The sequence below is a fragment of the Venturia canescens genome, chromosome 6, assembly GCF_019457755.1.
Source record: "Venturia canescens isolate UGA chromosome 6, ASM1945775v1, whole genome shotgun sequence".
Lineage (NCBI taxonomy): Eukaryota > Metazoa > Arthropoda > Insecta > Hymenoptera > Ichneumonidae > Venturia > Venturia canescens.
Genome location: NC_057426.1, coordinates 4,133,901 through 4,148,510, shown reverse-complemented (window position 1 = coordinate 4,148,510; position 14,610 = coordinate 4,133,901). Strand labels below are relative to the sequence as shown.

At 44.0% G+C, this 14,610-nt stretch overlaps 1 protein-coding gene across 9 annotated transcripts in view; it reads right to left on the bottom strand.

The window, feature by feature from the left end:
- Msp300 (Muscle-specific protein 300 kDa) overlaps nt 1-14,610 on the bottom strand; it is a 111,198-nt gene that overhangs the window by 32,845 nt on the left and 63,743 nt on the right. For 8 of the 9 annotated variants that reach the window (XM_043422004.1, XM_043422000.1, XM_043422002.1 and 5 more), the window contains one exon: nt 865-13,788. The exons of the other annotated variant lie outside the window; for it this stretch is intronic. In XM_043422004.1, the coding sequence (XP_043277939.1) occupies nt 865-13,788 (12,924 nt within the window). The remainder of the gene's footprint in view (nt 1-864; nt 13,789-14,610) is intronic. 9 annotated transcript variants of the gene reach the window in all.

The window sequence follows — 14,610 nt, the reverse complement described above, 5'->3', positions numbered from 1 at the left end:
AACGGGTAGACTTTGTTATTAAAAATCGTATGTTGCAGCATTTTTATAATAATAAATTTATAATTAAGAATATAAACAAGGTCGATCATGCCGTGCCCATGGCGAGCACTCTTCAAACTCCAGACGGTGGATTAATTGTATTAGCTCTAAAAAAAAAAAACATCAGCAATCCTGTGAGGAACGTAAAGTTAACAAAAACAACAAAAATACCGACGAGTAAATCACGCGATGATGATTCAACACGATTCCACACTTCGAGGCCACTCTTAATGTTGAAATTATAAAAAAAAAAAGATTCCAACAAATTCCAGCGTGAGGTGGACTGATTCAAACAAAATGGCCTCGTCGTGTCGAAAGGTTCTCCAAGTTCGTTAGTTCTGAAAAAAAATACATTTCGAGCTGCGAGACTGTAGAGACAACAACAAAATGAAGTTGCGTGTGCTCGAGTCGAAATTCGACTCGCCAATTCCATTGGCCCAGTCTCAGAATTTCGAATCAAACGTAAACACATCAGACTCCTCACAATTTATGTACAAAGATTTAAAAGGTAAAGAAAAATTGTGAGACTGGTGAGGAAAGCATGCTGGCGAGGATGCGAATGATACGAAGGTCTTAGAGATAGAAGAAAGCGAGAAGGTAATGCCTGATAAACGAGCAACACATCAGTGGCGACATGGACAAATGATAGAGAGAGAGCGAACAAATAAAACCAATCGAACAAAACACATTTGTAATACTCAAAAGTATTATAATAATAAAGAAAGAGGCGGCAATAAATCTCCAATTTTATAATCATAATCAATAGTAATAGATATAATAGTTGTAATGCAACAAGACCGAGAGGACTGGCGGGATTTGTCGCACCTTGATCCTTTGGATCCTTTTCTCTTCAGGCGTGGCTGCCTCATTCTCTCTCTCCACCTGCCGATCGGTGTTCCACTGCTGTACAGATTCTCCTGTTTCTATACCTAAATGCATTGCGGCGGATTTAGGAGGAGAAAGGGCGGTCCGAGTTTCGAGGTTGTCGATCTCGTTGGGGGAGGAGGAGGAGACCGATACTGATTCGGGGCTCTCAATTGGATCGTTGGAGGACAAGGCTGAGGCAGATATTAGCTCGTCTAAGTTGTTAATTGAGTCTGAATCTGTTATAAGATCCGTCGTCATTTTGTGTACTAGTTGGGATGTGTGATCGAGTCTGGGATCAGTTTGTGTGTCGTCGCGTTCGACCGCTAGATAAGTGCTGTAGTCGTTCCAGCTACATATTCCCCCGGGCAAATCGGCGACGAGTCGTTCGGTTCGCGGAGTCGATGAGTTGGAATTGGACGAATTAGACGAATCGTTTCTAGGTCCGCCACCGCCCGATTTATCGTTATGAGAGTCATCGTCGTCGCGATCGCGTTTATCGTTTTTACTCGAATCTGCATCCTCTCTGGTTGGAAGCTTCTTTGACAATGCCGCCAGGTTTTCGAAGAGATTGCGTTCTGCCTCGTCGTAAGATCTTTTGGTCAACCAAAAGCCTCCGTCCAATGATATGTGTCTGCTCAATGCCTCACTCGATGTCTCTTCCTCGATATTCAATCGTTCCTGCACCACTTCGGGCTCGTGGCTGACCACGACAATATCATCTTCGTCAATGTAGAAGTGAACCTTTGACCTGGGCTCGGCTGGCGCTTCCGGACCAGAAACTGCCCCCAAAGTAGCCAGATCTGAAGAAGCTTCTGATTTTACGAGTGGCTTCTTGTCCATCTTGGGTTGGATGTTATCGGAGGGCTTGCCACAAAGCTTCGGTGCGCTGCCCTTGTCTTCCTCTGAATGGAGGTTCTGTATTGCTGCGAGCTCTGGCGAAGAACCTGATTTGACACTTTTTGCAGGAGCGCTATCTGGCTCGGATTTTTCCTTCGGTACAACCGTGGCGACCATTGTTTGGGAAGATTGAACGGTTGCTCCTGAAGTAGTATTATCATCTAATTTCAGAAGCTTTTCATTATTAATTGTGGAAGTTTCTGATTCAGTAGCGGAGACTTTTTCCACGCTAGTCGGTTTGACATTCGGGCTTTGAATGCTACTTATTTCTACTTCGCTTTTCATTTGTGCTTCTTTTTTATGGTCTGATGCAGCTGACGGAATATTTTCTGCATTGTTTCCGGATTTCTCAACTCCGATTTTCGACGCAAGTGTATCTTCGCACTTTTCACTAGGTTTTTTGTTCTTGGTCTTAGTGTCTTTTTTCGCGTTTTCTTTTTTGGTTTTGTCAGAACACGTTTCCGCTGTACTGGTTACTGATAATGGCACGGAAGATTCAGTTTCAGCCGACTTGACCGTTTCTGGAGCAACGCTCGAGTCGGGTTTCGAAATTTTTATTTTTTCGTCTGATTTTAGCTGGATTTTGTTCTCACCGGGTTTGCTCTTGGCCTCTTCAGTTTTTTTATCCTGCTTCTTCGCATCGATGTCAATTGGCGAAAGTTTTGTTTTGTCTTTCGATTGATTATGAGGTTTGGGGGATTGATGTTTGTCTGTCGAAGATCCTTTGCCCTCTATTTTTTCAGTCGTTTTTGTCACCAAAGTTTTTTCAGCCTCTTTTACAGCAGTGCTTTGTGGCGGAAGTGAGGACTTTGGATCTTCTGTCTTAACATCTGATTTTTCGACCGAAGCCGAGGGCTTTGGATTTTCTGTCTTTTCACTTGACTTTTCTAAAGGTATTGCACTTTTTTCTTCTCTCGTCGAGGGTGATTCGACATTTTTTATGGTTTGTTTACCTGCGTCAACAGGTGTGCTTTGCACCACGATTTTAGAATCGTCAGCAAGAAGTTCAGCAGGTTTGCATTGGTCTTGAGTAGAAATTTCAGTTTTTCCTTTCTTTTTTGATTTTTTCTGATTTTTCGTCTTTACCGGAACTTCCACCGTTTTCGCCGCGTCGGTATCAGACACTGGAGCTTGTTTTTCAACAATTTGATGTTTTTGGTCATTCGATTCTTTTTTAGTGTCCGCATGGGTACTAGCAGAACCCTCAGGATCGACCGGCTGACCTTTTGGACTTTGTTTACTTTCGGAACTTTCTTTCTCTGCTGGTTTCACAGTAGCGGGCAACTTCTCGGGAGTTAGGTCGCTTTGCTCCGATGATTCCGGAGAAGATTCTACTTTCGTTTTAGTAGACGCCTCTTCGGGTGTCATTTTTGCTTTGTCGGTTCCTGATTTATTAGTTTTTGGGTCAGGTTTGGAGGCCGACTTTTTGGTTGGACCTCCCGATTTTTCCGTTTCTTTCTTTCCAGGGGTTTTCTGAGTCTGCGTTTTCAAACATTCCCCCGCTTTAACTTCAGTTTTGTCTTCCCCCTTTGTCGGTTGTTGAGGATTAGCTACTTCGATATTTTCTGCTTTCTTTGCTTTAGTTTTATCGCCTTTCTCCTCTTTGAGATCTTTCCCACTTTTCTCAATTTTGCTGCCAACAGCTTCACGGACTGGGGACTTTTGCGACTTTTCCTCTCGTCTGCTGCTTCTTGACCGAGATCTCGAACGCCTCGAGCGTAGTTCGCGCCTGTTGACGAACTCCATGAAACCTTGATCGTCCACCTGCACGATATTTTCGATTGGCTCTGGTTCTGGAACTTCGTCAACGACTATCTGAACGGTGTGTTCTATCGAACTCGACCCCTTCTGAATGTTGGTTGGATTGACGACGGCGGGGGTATCATCAGGACTTTCACCCTGGTTTTTAGCGACAATCGCAGCCCACGAATTATTCTCCGATGGGCCACTGGTCGAATCGGATGTCTGCAATGTTTCAGGCTTTGGCTTGGATGTTTCGATACTCAAATCTTCGACGTCATCGGCCCAGGCTATCGGCATAGATTGCAAAACTGGAACTGGGCTAGCGAGGGATTCTGATTTACTGTCGTCTGCTGGCCCACGCGAAGGACTTTCGAGTGGCATTACGACTGCAACTTCATCTTGATTGGAACTTGATTTCGCTGGTTTCAGAGCTTCAGGTTTTAAGAGATCTTGATCCTGTTCGAATGGCTGGGGAGAAGAACTTTGAGGTTTTGAGACGACACCAGCATACGATGTTTTGGCATCGGCGGTATCCACCGTCACTGGCGACGCGTTGGATTGTTTTTCTTTAACCGGATCGACTGTTTTTTTCAAATCTGCGTTGGCTTCTTTTCGTTTCTGCTTTTTGTCTTTTTTACGAGGATTCGGATCTTGGTGTGCTGATGATTTTGTAGAAACCGTATCACTTGGTGGTTCGTTAATTCGTGCCGATGTTGGTGTTGGACTGAGAACAGAAGACTCACTCGTACCTTCTACACTTTTCGGTGTTTCAGATTCGATAACTTTGCTAATCTCAACGTCATCATTCTCATTCGATTCTTTAGTACTGACGACCGAGGCCCACGATTTTGCGTTCGGGTTCAACCGCTTATCGAGATCTTTTACTGGTGTTTTTTCTTCCGGTGTTGTCGGTTTTGTGTCACTACTTTTCCCCACGGTAGTCTTTGGGATTGCGGGTGTGGGATCTACGCTCATCGAGGGTTTTCCTTTCACTTTTTGTTCCTTCTGTTGACCTTTCTTTTCATTCTCGGTTGCCACCTTTTTTTCTTTCCCTAATGAAGCTTTTCCATCAGCAGCAGGCTTCGTAGAGCCTGGTGGTTTGCTCCGGGAAACCTGTTGTGAGGAATGACTCGATTCCTTGGATTTTCCTTCGCTCGATGGAGTGTCAGGTTTCGTTGGATTTTTCTGTTTTCGATCAAGTGCTGGATCCTTCTGGTCAGATTGCAACGCAGGTGTTTTTCCGACCGGCAACACTTGCTCAGGTTTTGACTCCGATGAAATTTCTTTTTTCGACACATTGATTCCTTCGTCAGTTTTCTCCTGGATATCGAGTTCCCTGTCTTTTTCAGTATGAGGATTTTCGACAGGGATTTCGAGGAATTCGAAATCGTCATCGATGACGACGTCTTCATCCAAAATACTTATCCAAGTGTCGTCAGACGGTAGATTGATGACTGTGGAATGTTTTTTACAGGCTGCCCCGATATCTTTTTCTTGCACTTTGACGTCTGCAAGTTTTGATTGTGACGTTTCACTTGGCGTTTGCGATGATGGTTTTTCTGTTTTCATGGAAGAGATACTAGACGCGGAGGGCTTTTTGATTTCTTTCACCGCCGAAGGATCCTCTTCTCTCGCTAATGATTTCTGTCCTTCATCTATTTTTATGATCGCCTTTGATTTTTTTGTTTCCATTTCCAGCTTCGCTTGTGGCAATTTTTGTCTTAATGTCTCCGCCTGCAGCTCTTCCGTTTTAGGAGTTTCGTCAGCTTTTCCGAATTCTTCATCATCGTCGATGGGTATTGGTTCGTCCAAAATACTCATCCAGGAATCGTCGGCAACCAAGTGGATCTTTCGTTCTTCCACTTTAGGAGTTTCTGTTTTTTTAGCACTGGATTCTGAATGCGCAACTGTGGTGGAATGATCATCCGAATGTTTCTCAGGAGATTCTGCATTCACTGGTTTACCAGAGTCTTCTGTTACTGGTTTTTGATCCCGCTGAGTAACAGGCTTTTTAGTTTTACTGTCTTTCTTTGATTTGACTTCAGATTTTTCGGTAGATGTCGTTGGTGGTTTCGATTCTTTTGTCATTTCTAACTGACTCTCAATTTTCTTTTCTGTCGTTTTTCCTTTCACGGTCGAGGTTTGTTGAGTTTTGGAAACCGTTGCATCTTTGGATTCGTTCAGATGTTTTTGATCACCTTGTTTTATTTTTTCTTGCTTTGCTACTGCCTTATTTTCTTTTTGGACTTCAGTTGTCGTGTCTTTGGGGAGTGAGGAATCAGCAGATACTGGCGGTTCTGTTGGCTTCACAAGAACATCAGGCTTTTTAGGCTCGATGGAAGCTTGAAGGTTTTCGACTTTTTGGTCCTGTGGTTCAAGCTTCGCCTCGCTTGTCTTATTTCCAGTGATTGAAGCTTCCTGTTTGGGTTTGGGAAGAACCGGATCTTTAGATTTTGCAGGTTGTTTTTGTGTTTTCGTTTCTTTAACTTTTTGATTTTTGGGAGTGATCGTATCTTTAGGTTTAACTGGTTGTTTTTCTGTTTTCGCGTTCTTAACAGCCGACTTGTCTTGTTTTTGAGCTTCAGTCGTTTTTTCTTCCACGACTAAAGGATCAGTAGCGGCGGGCTCTTCTTTTTTGGAGAGCTTTTCAGTAGTCTCGACGTTAAGATCCTGCGATTCCTCTTTCGTTTTAGTCATTTTCTTTCCGGTGACCGAGGTTTTTTGATTTTTAGGAACGAGATCTTCACCTTCAGTAGCTTGTTTTTCTACTTTAATTTCCTTAACCGTCGGTCCATCTTTCTCGACCGTAACTGTTTTCTCTTTCACGATTGAAGAATCAGTGGATTTCGTCGGTTCTTCAGGCTTCCCAGGTGCTTTTGACATTTCTGCTTTAGGCGGTCCTTGAACGTCTCCGATTTTTTGATTCGATTGATCAACTCCTGTCTTGCTCTTTTCTACTTCAACAATTGAAATTTTTTGGTTTTTGGAAACGACTGAATCGTTCGATTTGGATGGTTCATTATCGGCTTTTGTATCTTTGACCGCCGCTTTATCTTCTTTCTGGACCTTACGTGGTTCTTCTCTTCCTACCGTAGGACCCCTGGATTTTATTGTTTCTGTTGGCTTCAGACCGTCATGAGACTTTTCAGACTTGATCTTAGCACCTTCTTGAACTGCCGGTTCAATTTTAGTCGTTTCTGTTCCTCCGCCAACCGAAACTTTTTGAGTTTTGAGAACAATTGGATCTTCAGATTTGGTCGCTTTTGTCTTGTCAGGTTGTTCGATTTTCATTTTCTCCTCTTTTTTTATTGCCTTTACAACCGACACTGTAGTGGTTTCCGTTGGTTCCGGTTGATCTTTCGCAGCTTTGGAAGATTGATGTGGGCTTTTCGTTTCGTGAGATTTCTTTTCTACTTCCTCTTCGGTCTCACTCTTCTTTGTGTCCACTGGTGATGGAACAGTAGACCCAGTCGATGTTGGGGTCTTTGGGCTCACCATAGGAACGTCAGACTTTTTGGATTTTGACTCTTGATCCACCTTTATTGCTGAGACCTTAATTTTTTCTGTATCTCCGCACTTTTCTTGTTCGAACTCCGTTGGAAGAACTGTCTCGACCTTTGCCTTTTCGACCACGGTATGTGCTTCAGGAATACTCAACTCATCAATCCTTTGAGCCTGTAAACTCTGAACCCACTGTAACTCTGTTTGTTGAATATCCGGAATCGAGTATTTCGGTGCTTCCATCAAGAGATTCAAAACTCTGGATTCAGCACTGTCACGAGACTTGGCAATTGGGCTTTCCGGCTCTTTGTCCTTCATAACTGATTCCTGTACTAACCGTTCTATACTGCCAGATTTTTGCATTTCCGAAGGAGTCGGTGGTTGTGCCTCTTTAACAACTTTCACCACGGTGTAGTTTTCGTAAAAGTCTCGTTCAGCTTCGGTGTAACTGTGATAATCGATCCAATAAGGTTTCGTGACTTCTGTTGGTATGATCTGCTGTCGAGTATTGTCACGTTCTTCGGTATTTTGCTCGTGGGAAACTCCACTTGCCGCATCTGATTGTTGTTTGATCATCAGTTCTGATTTGACTGACATTTCCGGCTCTTCGGGTTTAGAAATTTCGGCGGGTTTCTCGGATGATTGTACGTTGATTGTCTGATTGACATTTTGTGGAGGCTTTGAATTCACCGCTCCTGGTGGCTGGGTTACTTTGACGTGTTTTTGATCGTCGACCTTCGTCTCTGGCTCTTTCGCAGTGGGAACACCTTTCGTAACTTTTTCACTGAGTCGTGTATCATCTTTATTTTTCTTCGTTGGAGTTTGGGGTTTGGGATCGACCTTCTCTGCCTGTTTCACTTTTGAATCTTCCACCAGAGGCACCGGCGGCGTTTTTTCACTCTCAGTCGTCTTTGAAGTTTGCGGTTTGCTTACCTTTTTCTCATCGATTTTAGGCTGCGATCCCCCGACATCGGGGCTCGGCTTTGAATCCTTCGATTTATCCGTGCACTCTACAACCTTCTCATCCGTGTCTATTTTTTTCGTACCTAATTCAGGGGTTTTGGTACTTGAAAGATTCGCCTCCTTTGTGGATGCTGGAGATTGTGGAATTTCAACAGATTTTGTAGCTTTGTCTTCCGGTCCAGTTGCCGAAACGTCTGCTTCAGATTCTCCAGACTTGCTCGTGTTGTCAGGATGACCGGCCTGAGACTCCTTTTTGATGAATTCTTCAGGTAACGCCGGACGTTTCTTTTTCTTTTTCAATTTATCCTGCATCGTTTTCATTAATATTTCTTCTTCTTGAGTGAGATCTTGAAGACTAGTCTGCTCCACATGCGATACCGATTGTTGTTTCACAGGCGGTTGTTCGTCGCCTCCAGATGTCCTTTCGGACGACTGGCTGCTAATTTTCGAACGTGCTTTTTTCCTATCTTGTATGCTACCGAATAAAGGTTCATCACCACTCTCTAGATGTAATTCTGGTGCTTCAACAATGGCGGGTTCATGGGGTTTTGGTTCATCTTGGACGCTTGCCTGCTCGATATTCGATTTCGTTGAACCGGGAATTGCGACGGAATCTGTCGGAACCCTAGCGTAAATTGTCGTTAAACTAGCTTCTACACTCTCGGGACGCAAATTAACGAGTTTTTCGAGCTTAATGCTGCCTACATTGGTTTCAATTAAATTTCCGGAAACTACAGATTGGGCTGATTGGGATTGAGTCGTTTGGGAAATCACGGTTGACGTTACGGTAGTTACGGTTGTCGTAGTTTTTTCGGTTAACTGCGATTTTTCAGTTTCAATTCTCGTTGGGCTAGAAGTTTCTGTGGAAGGAATTTTCGCAAGTTTGGACAAGGATTTTTTATCGGTGGATTTGCCGAGACCAGGTTCTTTGGTGACCTCGCGCTTCTTAGGCGAATCCGACACGCTTTGTTTTTCTGATTGAATCTTTCGGTCTTCAGACCCTTTAACTTCCTCCTCCTTCGTGACTTTTGGCTGGTCTTTCGATTTAAGATTGTCTGTTTTTCCAGATCTGGACTCCTCTTTGGTCACGGCGGTCGCGCCTTTGGACGTTTCTTTTGATGCAGCTGAATCAGTCGGAGATTTTGAACTGGTTATGCCGGAATCGGTGCTTAATTTCATCTCCGATTGTACCTTAACATCAGGCTCGATTTTTTTAGCTTCCACAACCTTCTGGTCTTTGAAAATAATATTTTCTTCGAATTTATCGTGGAACTTTGGAGCTGGCGGTGTCGATTGATCCTGGGATGAACCTTCTTTCGATTCCACTATTTGTGCATCATCTTTTGCAGCTTTGCCAGGTTTTGGCAGCTCTGACACGTGTTCAGAAGCATTCGATTCCTCACTAGATGCTTTACTTTTATTCTGCTTCTTACGTTTAGGTGCTTGTGGCTCCCTCGTGTGTAATTTTGAACTTTCCGATGTTTTTGTTGGCGTGGTTTCCTCACTAGTCACTTTTTCACGAAGAGCTTCGCTAGTCCCGACTTTACTATCGTCAACATCTGCAGTCTTCAATGATTCTTCAACGACTGACGTTTTTTCTGATTTCTCTTTGCCTTTCATGATTGATTTTTCAATGATTTTTTCTTCTGATGTGTCTTTTTTGAGGGAATCCTTTTTCGTGTCTTCTAATTTTTTAGCAGCCGGTAATTCAACGCTTTCGAGTTGTTTTTTGACACTTTTGTCTTCAGCTACATTCGGTACAGATTTTTCAACAGCTTTTTCACCTTTCGAAGGCTGTTTTCGTTTGGTTTCTATAATAGGCGTGACTTTTTGCTCTTTTTCGCCCTGGCTTTCGGTGCTCAATTTTTTCTCGAGTTTCCCAGCGCTGCCTTTCTCTTTAACGTTTCCTTTGGCATGCTCAGATTGCCTGGAGGCTGTTGCGTTCGTTTCAGTAAGTTCTTTCTCCGAGCTTTGTTCCTTGATTGCAATGCTTGCCGATTTTTCCACTTTCGCTTCATCACCCGATGGTTGTTTCTCTTCGCTCTTTTGTCCAGCAGGTTTAGTCGCTGGTTTTTCTTTGCTGGGTTTCGTCACATCGATCATCGAAGTTTTTCCTTTTGATTTTTCACTCGACTGAGTTTTCACATCGCCACTAATTTTTCCACTACTTTCTTCAGCCTTATCAGGGCTTGCTTCAGGGACAGTTTTGGTCTTAGAAATTTTTGTTAGCTTAGCGTCCACCGAACTTGAAACTTTTTCTTCGCTACGTTTGCCCTTTTCCACAGATTTGTCTACCCTTTCTTTTACGTCCTTCGATCCTTTTGGCGACGAGGCGCAATCCGCTTCACCCCGTGGTTTTTCGACACTTTTTCCCATCGCTGTTGTTCCTGCGACTTCCGGCGTGATAGCTTTGCTCTCAGACTTTGAGATGTGTTCAATTTCGAGTTTCTCTTTGATCTCAGAATCCTTTACCGCTGCTGGTTCAGTTTTAGTCGGCTCCGTTTCTTCAACGGCGACAGACCCTCCGCTCTTTTCCGTTACGGTCGGATGAGGTTCCTTTACTTCAATTATCTCTTTTCGATTACTTTGTTCCGTAATTTTCGTAGTTTTTGATGCCTCAATTACCGTTTTGCTTTGCAACTGTGTCTTATCTGTCTCAGAAACGTTTGTGTTGCCGGCCTTCTTACCTTTACCTTTTCCAGACCGTTCTTCGACTTGTTTTTCAGCACTTTTTGCTGCTACGGTTGTACTCGAGGATTTGTCGTTACTGGGGTGATCTCCTGAAGCTTCCTTTTCCTTCAAATTTGTGGCTTTAGGTTTGTCTTTCTCTTTGCCTTTGTTGGTCGATTTATCCAACGTTTGCATGACAAGTGGCTCCTGTAAAATTTGCGACTTCTCTTGCGGCTGAGTTTTTTCATCATTGACGTGCTTTTCCGTACTTTTCTCTGGCAAAGCCATTTGCGAAGGTTTGTCAACGATTGTAGTACTTGCATCGTCTTTTTTCCCTTTAGAATCGGAAATGTTCGTTTCTTTTTTCTCTTTGCCTTTACCAACTGTCTTTGTTGTTGGTTTTTCTGGCGCATGCCGTTCCGCGGAAAGCGATTCGCTTTTATCTTCGGATTTTTGTTCCGTCGTAGACTTTATTTCACTTGCTTGTTTTCCTTTGTCCGCATTTTTGTCTGAGCTGGCAGTGACCGTTGGAAGTTCACCACCTTTTTTCTTACCAGCAGTTTTCTTTTCCTTTGTTTCTGAAACATTCTTAACCTGGGCAGGATCTTTTTTATCTGTGCCTTCTTTGGTTGGTTTTTCAACAGGCTTTTCGGTAATGACGTTGGTGCTAACAATTTTAGTCAAATTCTCTGCAGTTTCTGTTTTAACATTTTGTTTTTTATCATCTTTATTTTTTCCTCCAACCGTGGTGTCCGCGGTATTCGTTCCCGTCAATTTTCCTCCTTTGCCATCGACTACATTGGCCCCTTGACCTTGTTCCTTATTTTCTTTACCTCTGCCGGCAGCTTTTTTAGTCTTGTTATCACTTTGTTGCTTAGACTGCTCCACAGATTTGTCAAAATCGCTATTCGCTTGGGATATTACGGTGGGTTTATCACTCTTTGATTTTCCGTCCTGCTTGACTTCGAGGGTCTTCGGTAGGTCGTTGGAATTGTCTTTGAGCTTCGCAGTTTCCTTTGGTTTTTCTCTCGGTATTTTACTTTTCTGTTGTTTATCCATATCCTCAATTTCTTTCAGAGCTTGATCAATCTCGTCACCTTCGCTTTTTTCGTGTTTTTTCTTTTTCTGTCTACGTTTCTTCTCACGAGCGGGGTCTGCGCTCGATTCCACCTTCGCTATTTGTTCGGCCTGCTTTGAATCGGTTTCTAAGGTATCGTTAATTTTAATAGTTTTCGTTGCTGTGCTCGATTCTTCGTTCGTACGTTCGGCTTCCGTTTCACATTTGCCTTGGACAACCGATCGTTCGTTCTGTTTTTTATTAGCTTTCTTCGAGTCCCTCTGTCTATCTTCTCCCTTGTCCTCGTTCCGTTTGACCTTCTCATCCGGTTGGACCTTCTTCTTCGAGTCTTTTTTCTTGATCGTATCCCAGTCACGTTCCTTAGACTTTTTCTGTTGACTCGTATTACTGTCAGATTCCCGAATGGGTAACCTCTTCGCCATTTTTGCTTCGGGTGGCGTAACTTCGTGCGGCGAGTGCGAGCGTCCCCTCGACGGTTCAGCGGTCAAGCTTCTAGTGGGCGATGGTGTGGCTCGAGGCGGCAAGCCTTGGGATAGAATTTTGGCGTAGGATATCGACGGTCCAGACGTTTCTGTCGGTGACTTTTTTTGTGAAAGCGTATTGTCTGCTTCGGTGACACCCGCAGAAGTCGCGGTTGTTTCTTCGCTTGTGCATGATTCCTGCGTCTGCGGATTGGCCGTAGCAGGCACCTGGTAAATCATCTCGGTCGAAGAAGGCGCTTGCTGCTTCTGTGGCTCTTGAATCGCTTCGTGATAGATCTCCGTGCTCGGGAGGTAATTCGCCTGATGAACGTAACTTTCGTTAGCGTAAGTAATGTGACTATCGTACGGATTGATCGTAACTTGATCGAGCTGTTGTACTTGTTGGGGACCAAGCGCGTACACGTAAGATCCAACGGGATAAGTGCCCAACTGTGTGTTTATGTAGCCTACCAATTCCGGGATTGGATGTACGTAGTCATAAATCTCCGTGGGTTGATGACTCGCAACAACATTGGTATCGATGATCTCGTAATCGACGAGATGCTCATTCGGCCAGTGTCCAGGTTCTTTTGAAGCTATTGTCGGTGCAGAGGGACAAGATTGAACGTCTAATGGTACATGGCTCATATTGTCGTAGGTTTGCCCTCGAACGTCCAATTCGCTGGTGACTTGGGCCGTTGATTCTTTGGGTTTTCCAAGGTTCGAGACTTCTCGTTGACTTCCGGTAGCTACCTCCGGATGCTCGGTGTCACGAGCAACTTCCGGTTGTTCACTGGCCGAAAGGCGAATCATTTCGCTCATTTCTTGCTGCGTCATATTGGCAGCCATGGCCTCTTGCATACGGCCGCGGAGTATATCGGCGTACGAGGTTGAACCCGGTAACCAAATGGGACTCGGTGATCGTCGACGGGAGTCGTCAACTGGGGCGAGATTGCTCGAAGCGTCGGCGACGGTTAATTTACTCGGGACGATGTTGCGGTTCGTCTCTTGGTGCTGTTCCTTAGTTTTGGCAACTTGAATTTGTGGAATATTTTTTTTCCCAGACGTTTCCTCTTTTCGAGGAAGCTTCGCGGGTTTCCTCGTCGGCGAACGTCCCCGACGTGCCGCGTTCGAGTTTTTGTTTTTACTGCTATTTCCAGCGGAAGTGTCTCCAGATATTTTCACCTCTTTCGGCTCTTTACACTCGGAATGAGTTTTCTCTCGTTTCACCGGAGTTTCTTCAATTTCAATATTTTCCGAGTCCGCGTCATCCGTAACAGTCTTAACAACCTCGTTCGGTCTCACGCTCACGGGACGAAGGATTTTACTGGTGTCCAGCAGCTGTAACGAAGGAGGAGGCAGATTCTCGTGTTGGCCAGCTCGATAAGGACTCGACGTTCGAGAATTCGGGCTCGAACGGCCGGCAGCAATGTCGGCGTATGATATCTGACCAAGTTGCCTCGATGGGTTCGTTTCTGTTGGCGGCACATAGTACGGGTCCAGAGTATGAATCTGATCCATCAGGAATCTTGTTCGTTGCCTTCGATTGTCGATGCTTGTCTGTAAGGCCTGTGGCGCGTCGTGACGCGCAACAGCCAAAGAACATGGATACAATCAATTCAGATTTTTCATTCAGTGACGCGAGGAGGCTTTGTTTTATTTGCTTTTTTTTTTTTTATCTTGCATAGCGCAGCTCTCGTTTATAAGCGTATTGCTTTTTATCGTAAGAATTTTTTTGTTTTTTATTTTTTAATGAAGAGAAAATCAATTGTGAGGGAAGTGGCAGTGGTAAGTAGATTTTTTTGCCTTAATCAAACTCTCTGTGAAAACGGTTTTTTTTTTATTATTCATATTCGCAGTCTCGTTACAAGTGAAGAAATTTTTCATTGATTAGACGGTATAATGCAGGCCCCGTATACTCCTTACATTACGACATTGACGCAAAAGACAAAAATCGATAGAAAACTTCATAAATTTCTAGAGACACTCTCTCACGAGCCGAGCCACGACACTATTTATTCATCATTCAGAACAACGCTTTATTTTTATTGTTTCTAAATATATTATCAATGCGTATACATATTATTTGTATAATCCGTGTATAAAAATGACGCGACGATCTTTATCGTAACGATGTTTCGGGAGACGACGAAGTTTCGAGAGTCTCGGATCGCTCTGGAACATCGTGCAAGGGGAGCGGTCGAGCAGGGTGCTCGATGAATATTTCCCACCGCGAAGGAGAAAAAGCGTGAAAAAAGCAGGCGCTTTCATTTACGAAAGTTATTCGTTACGGATCGAGGGGATCGAGGTCCGGGGTTCCTCGTTGTATCAATAATTTCGAGCGTTCCGCGCGCGCTTGAATTTTACTCTGTAACGACTTGATCCTCTCGC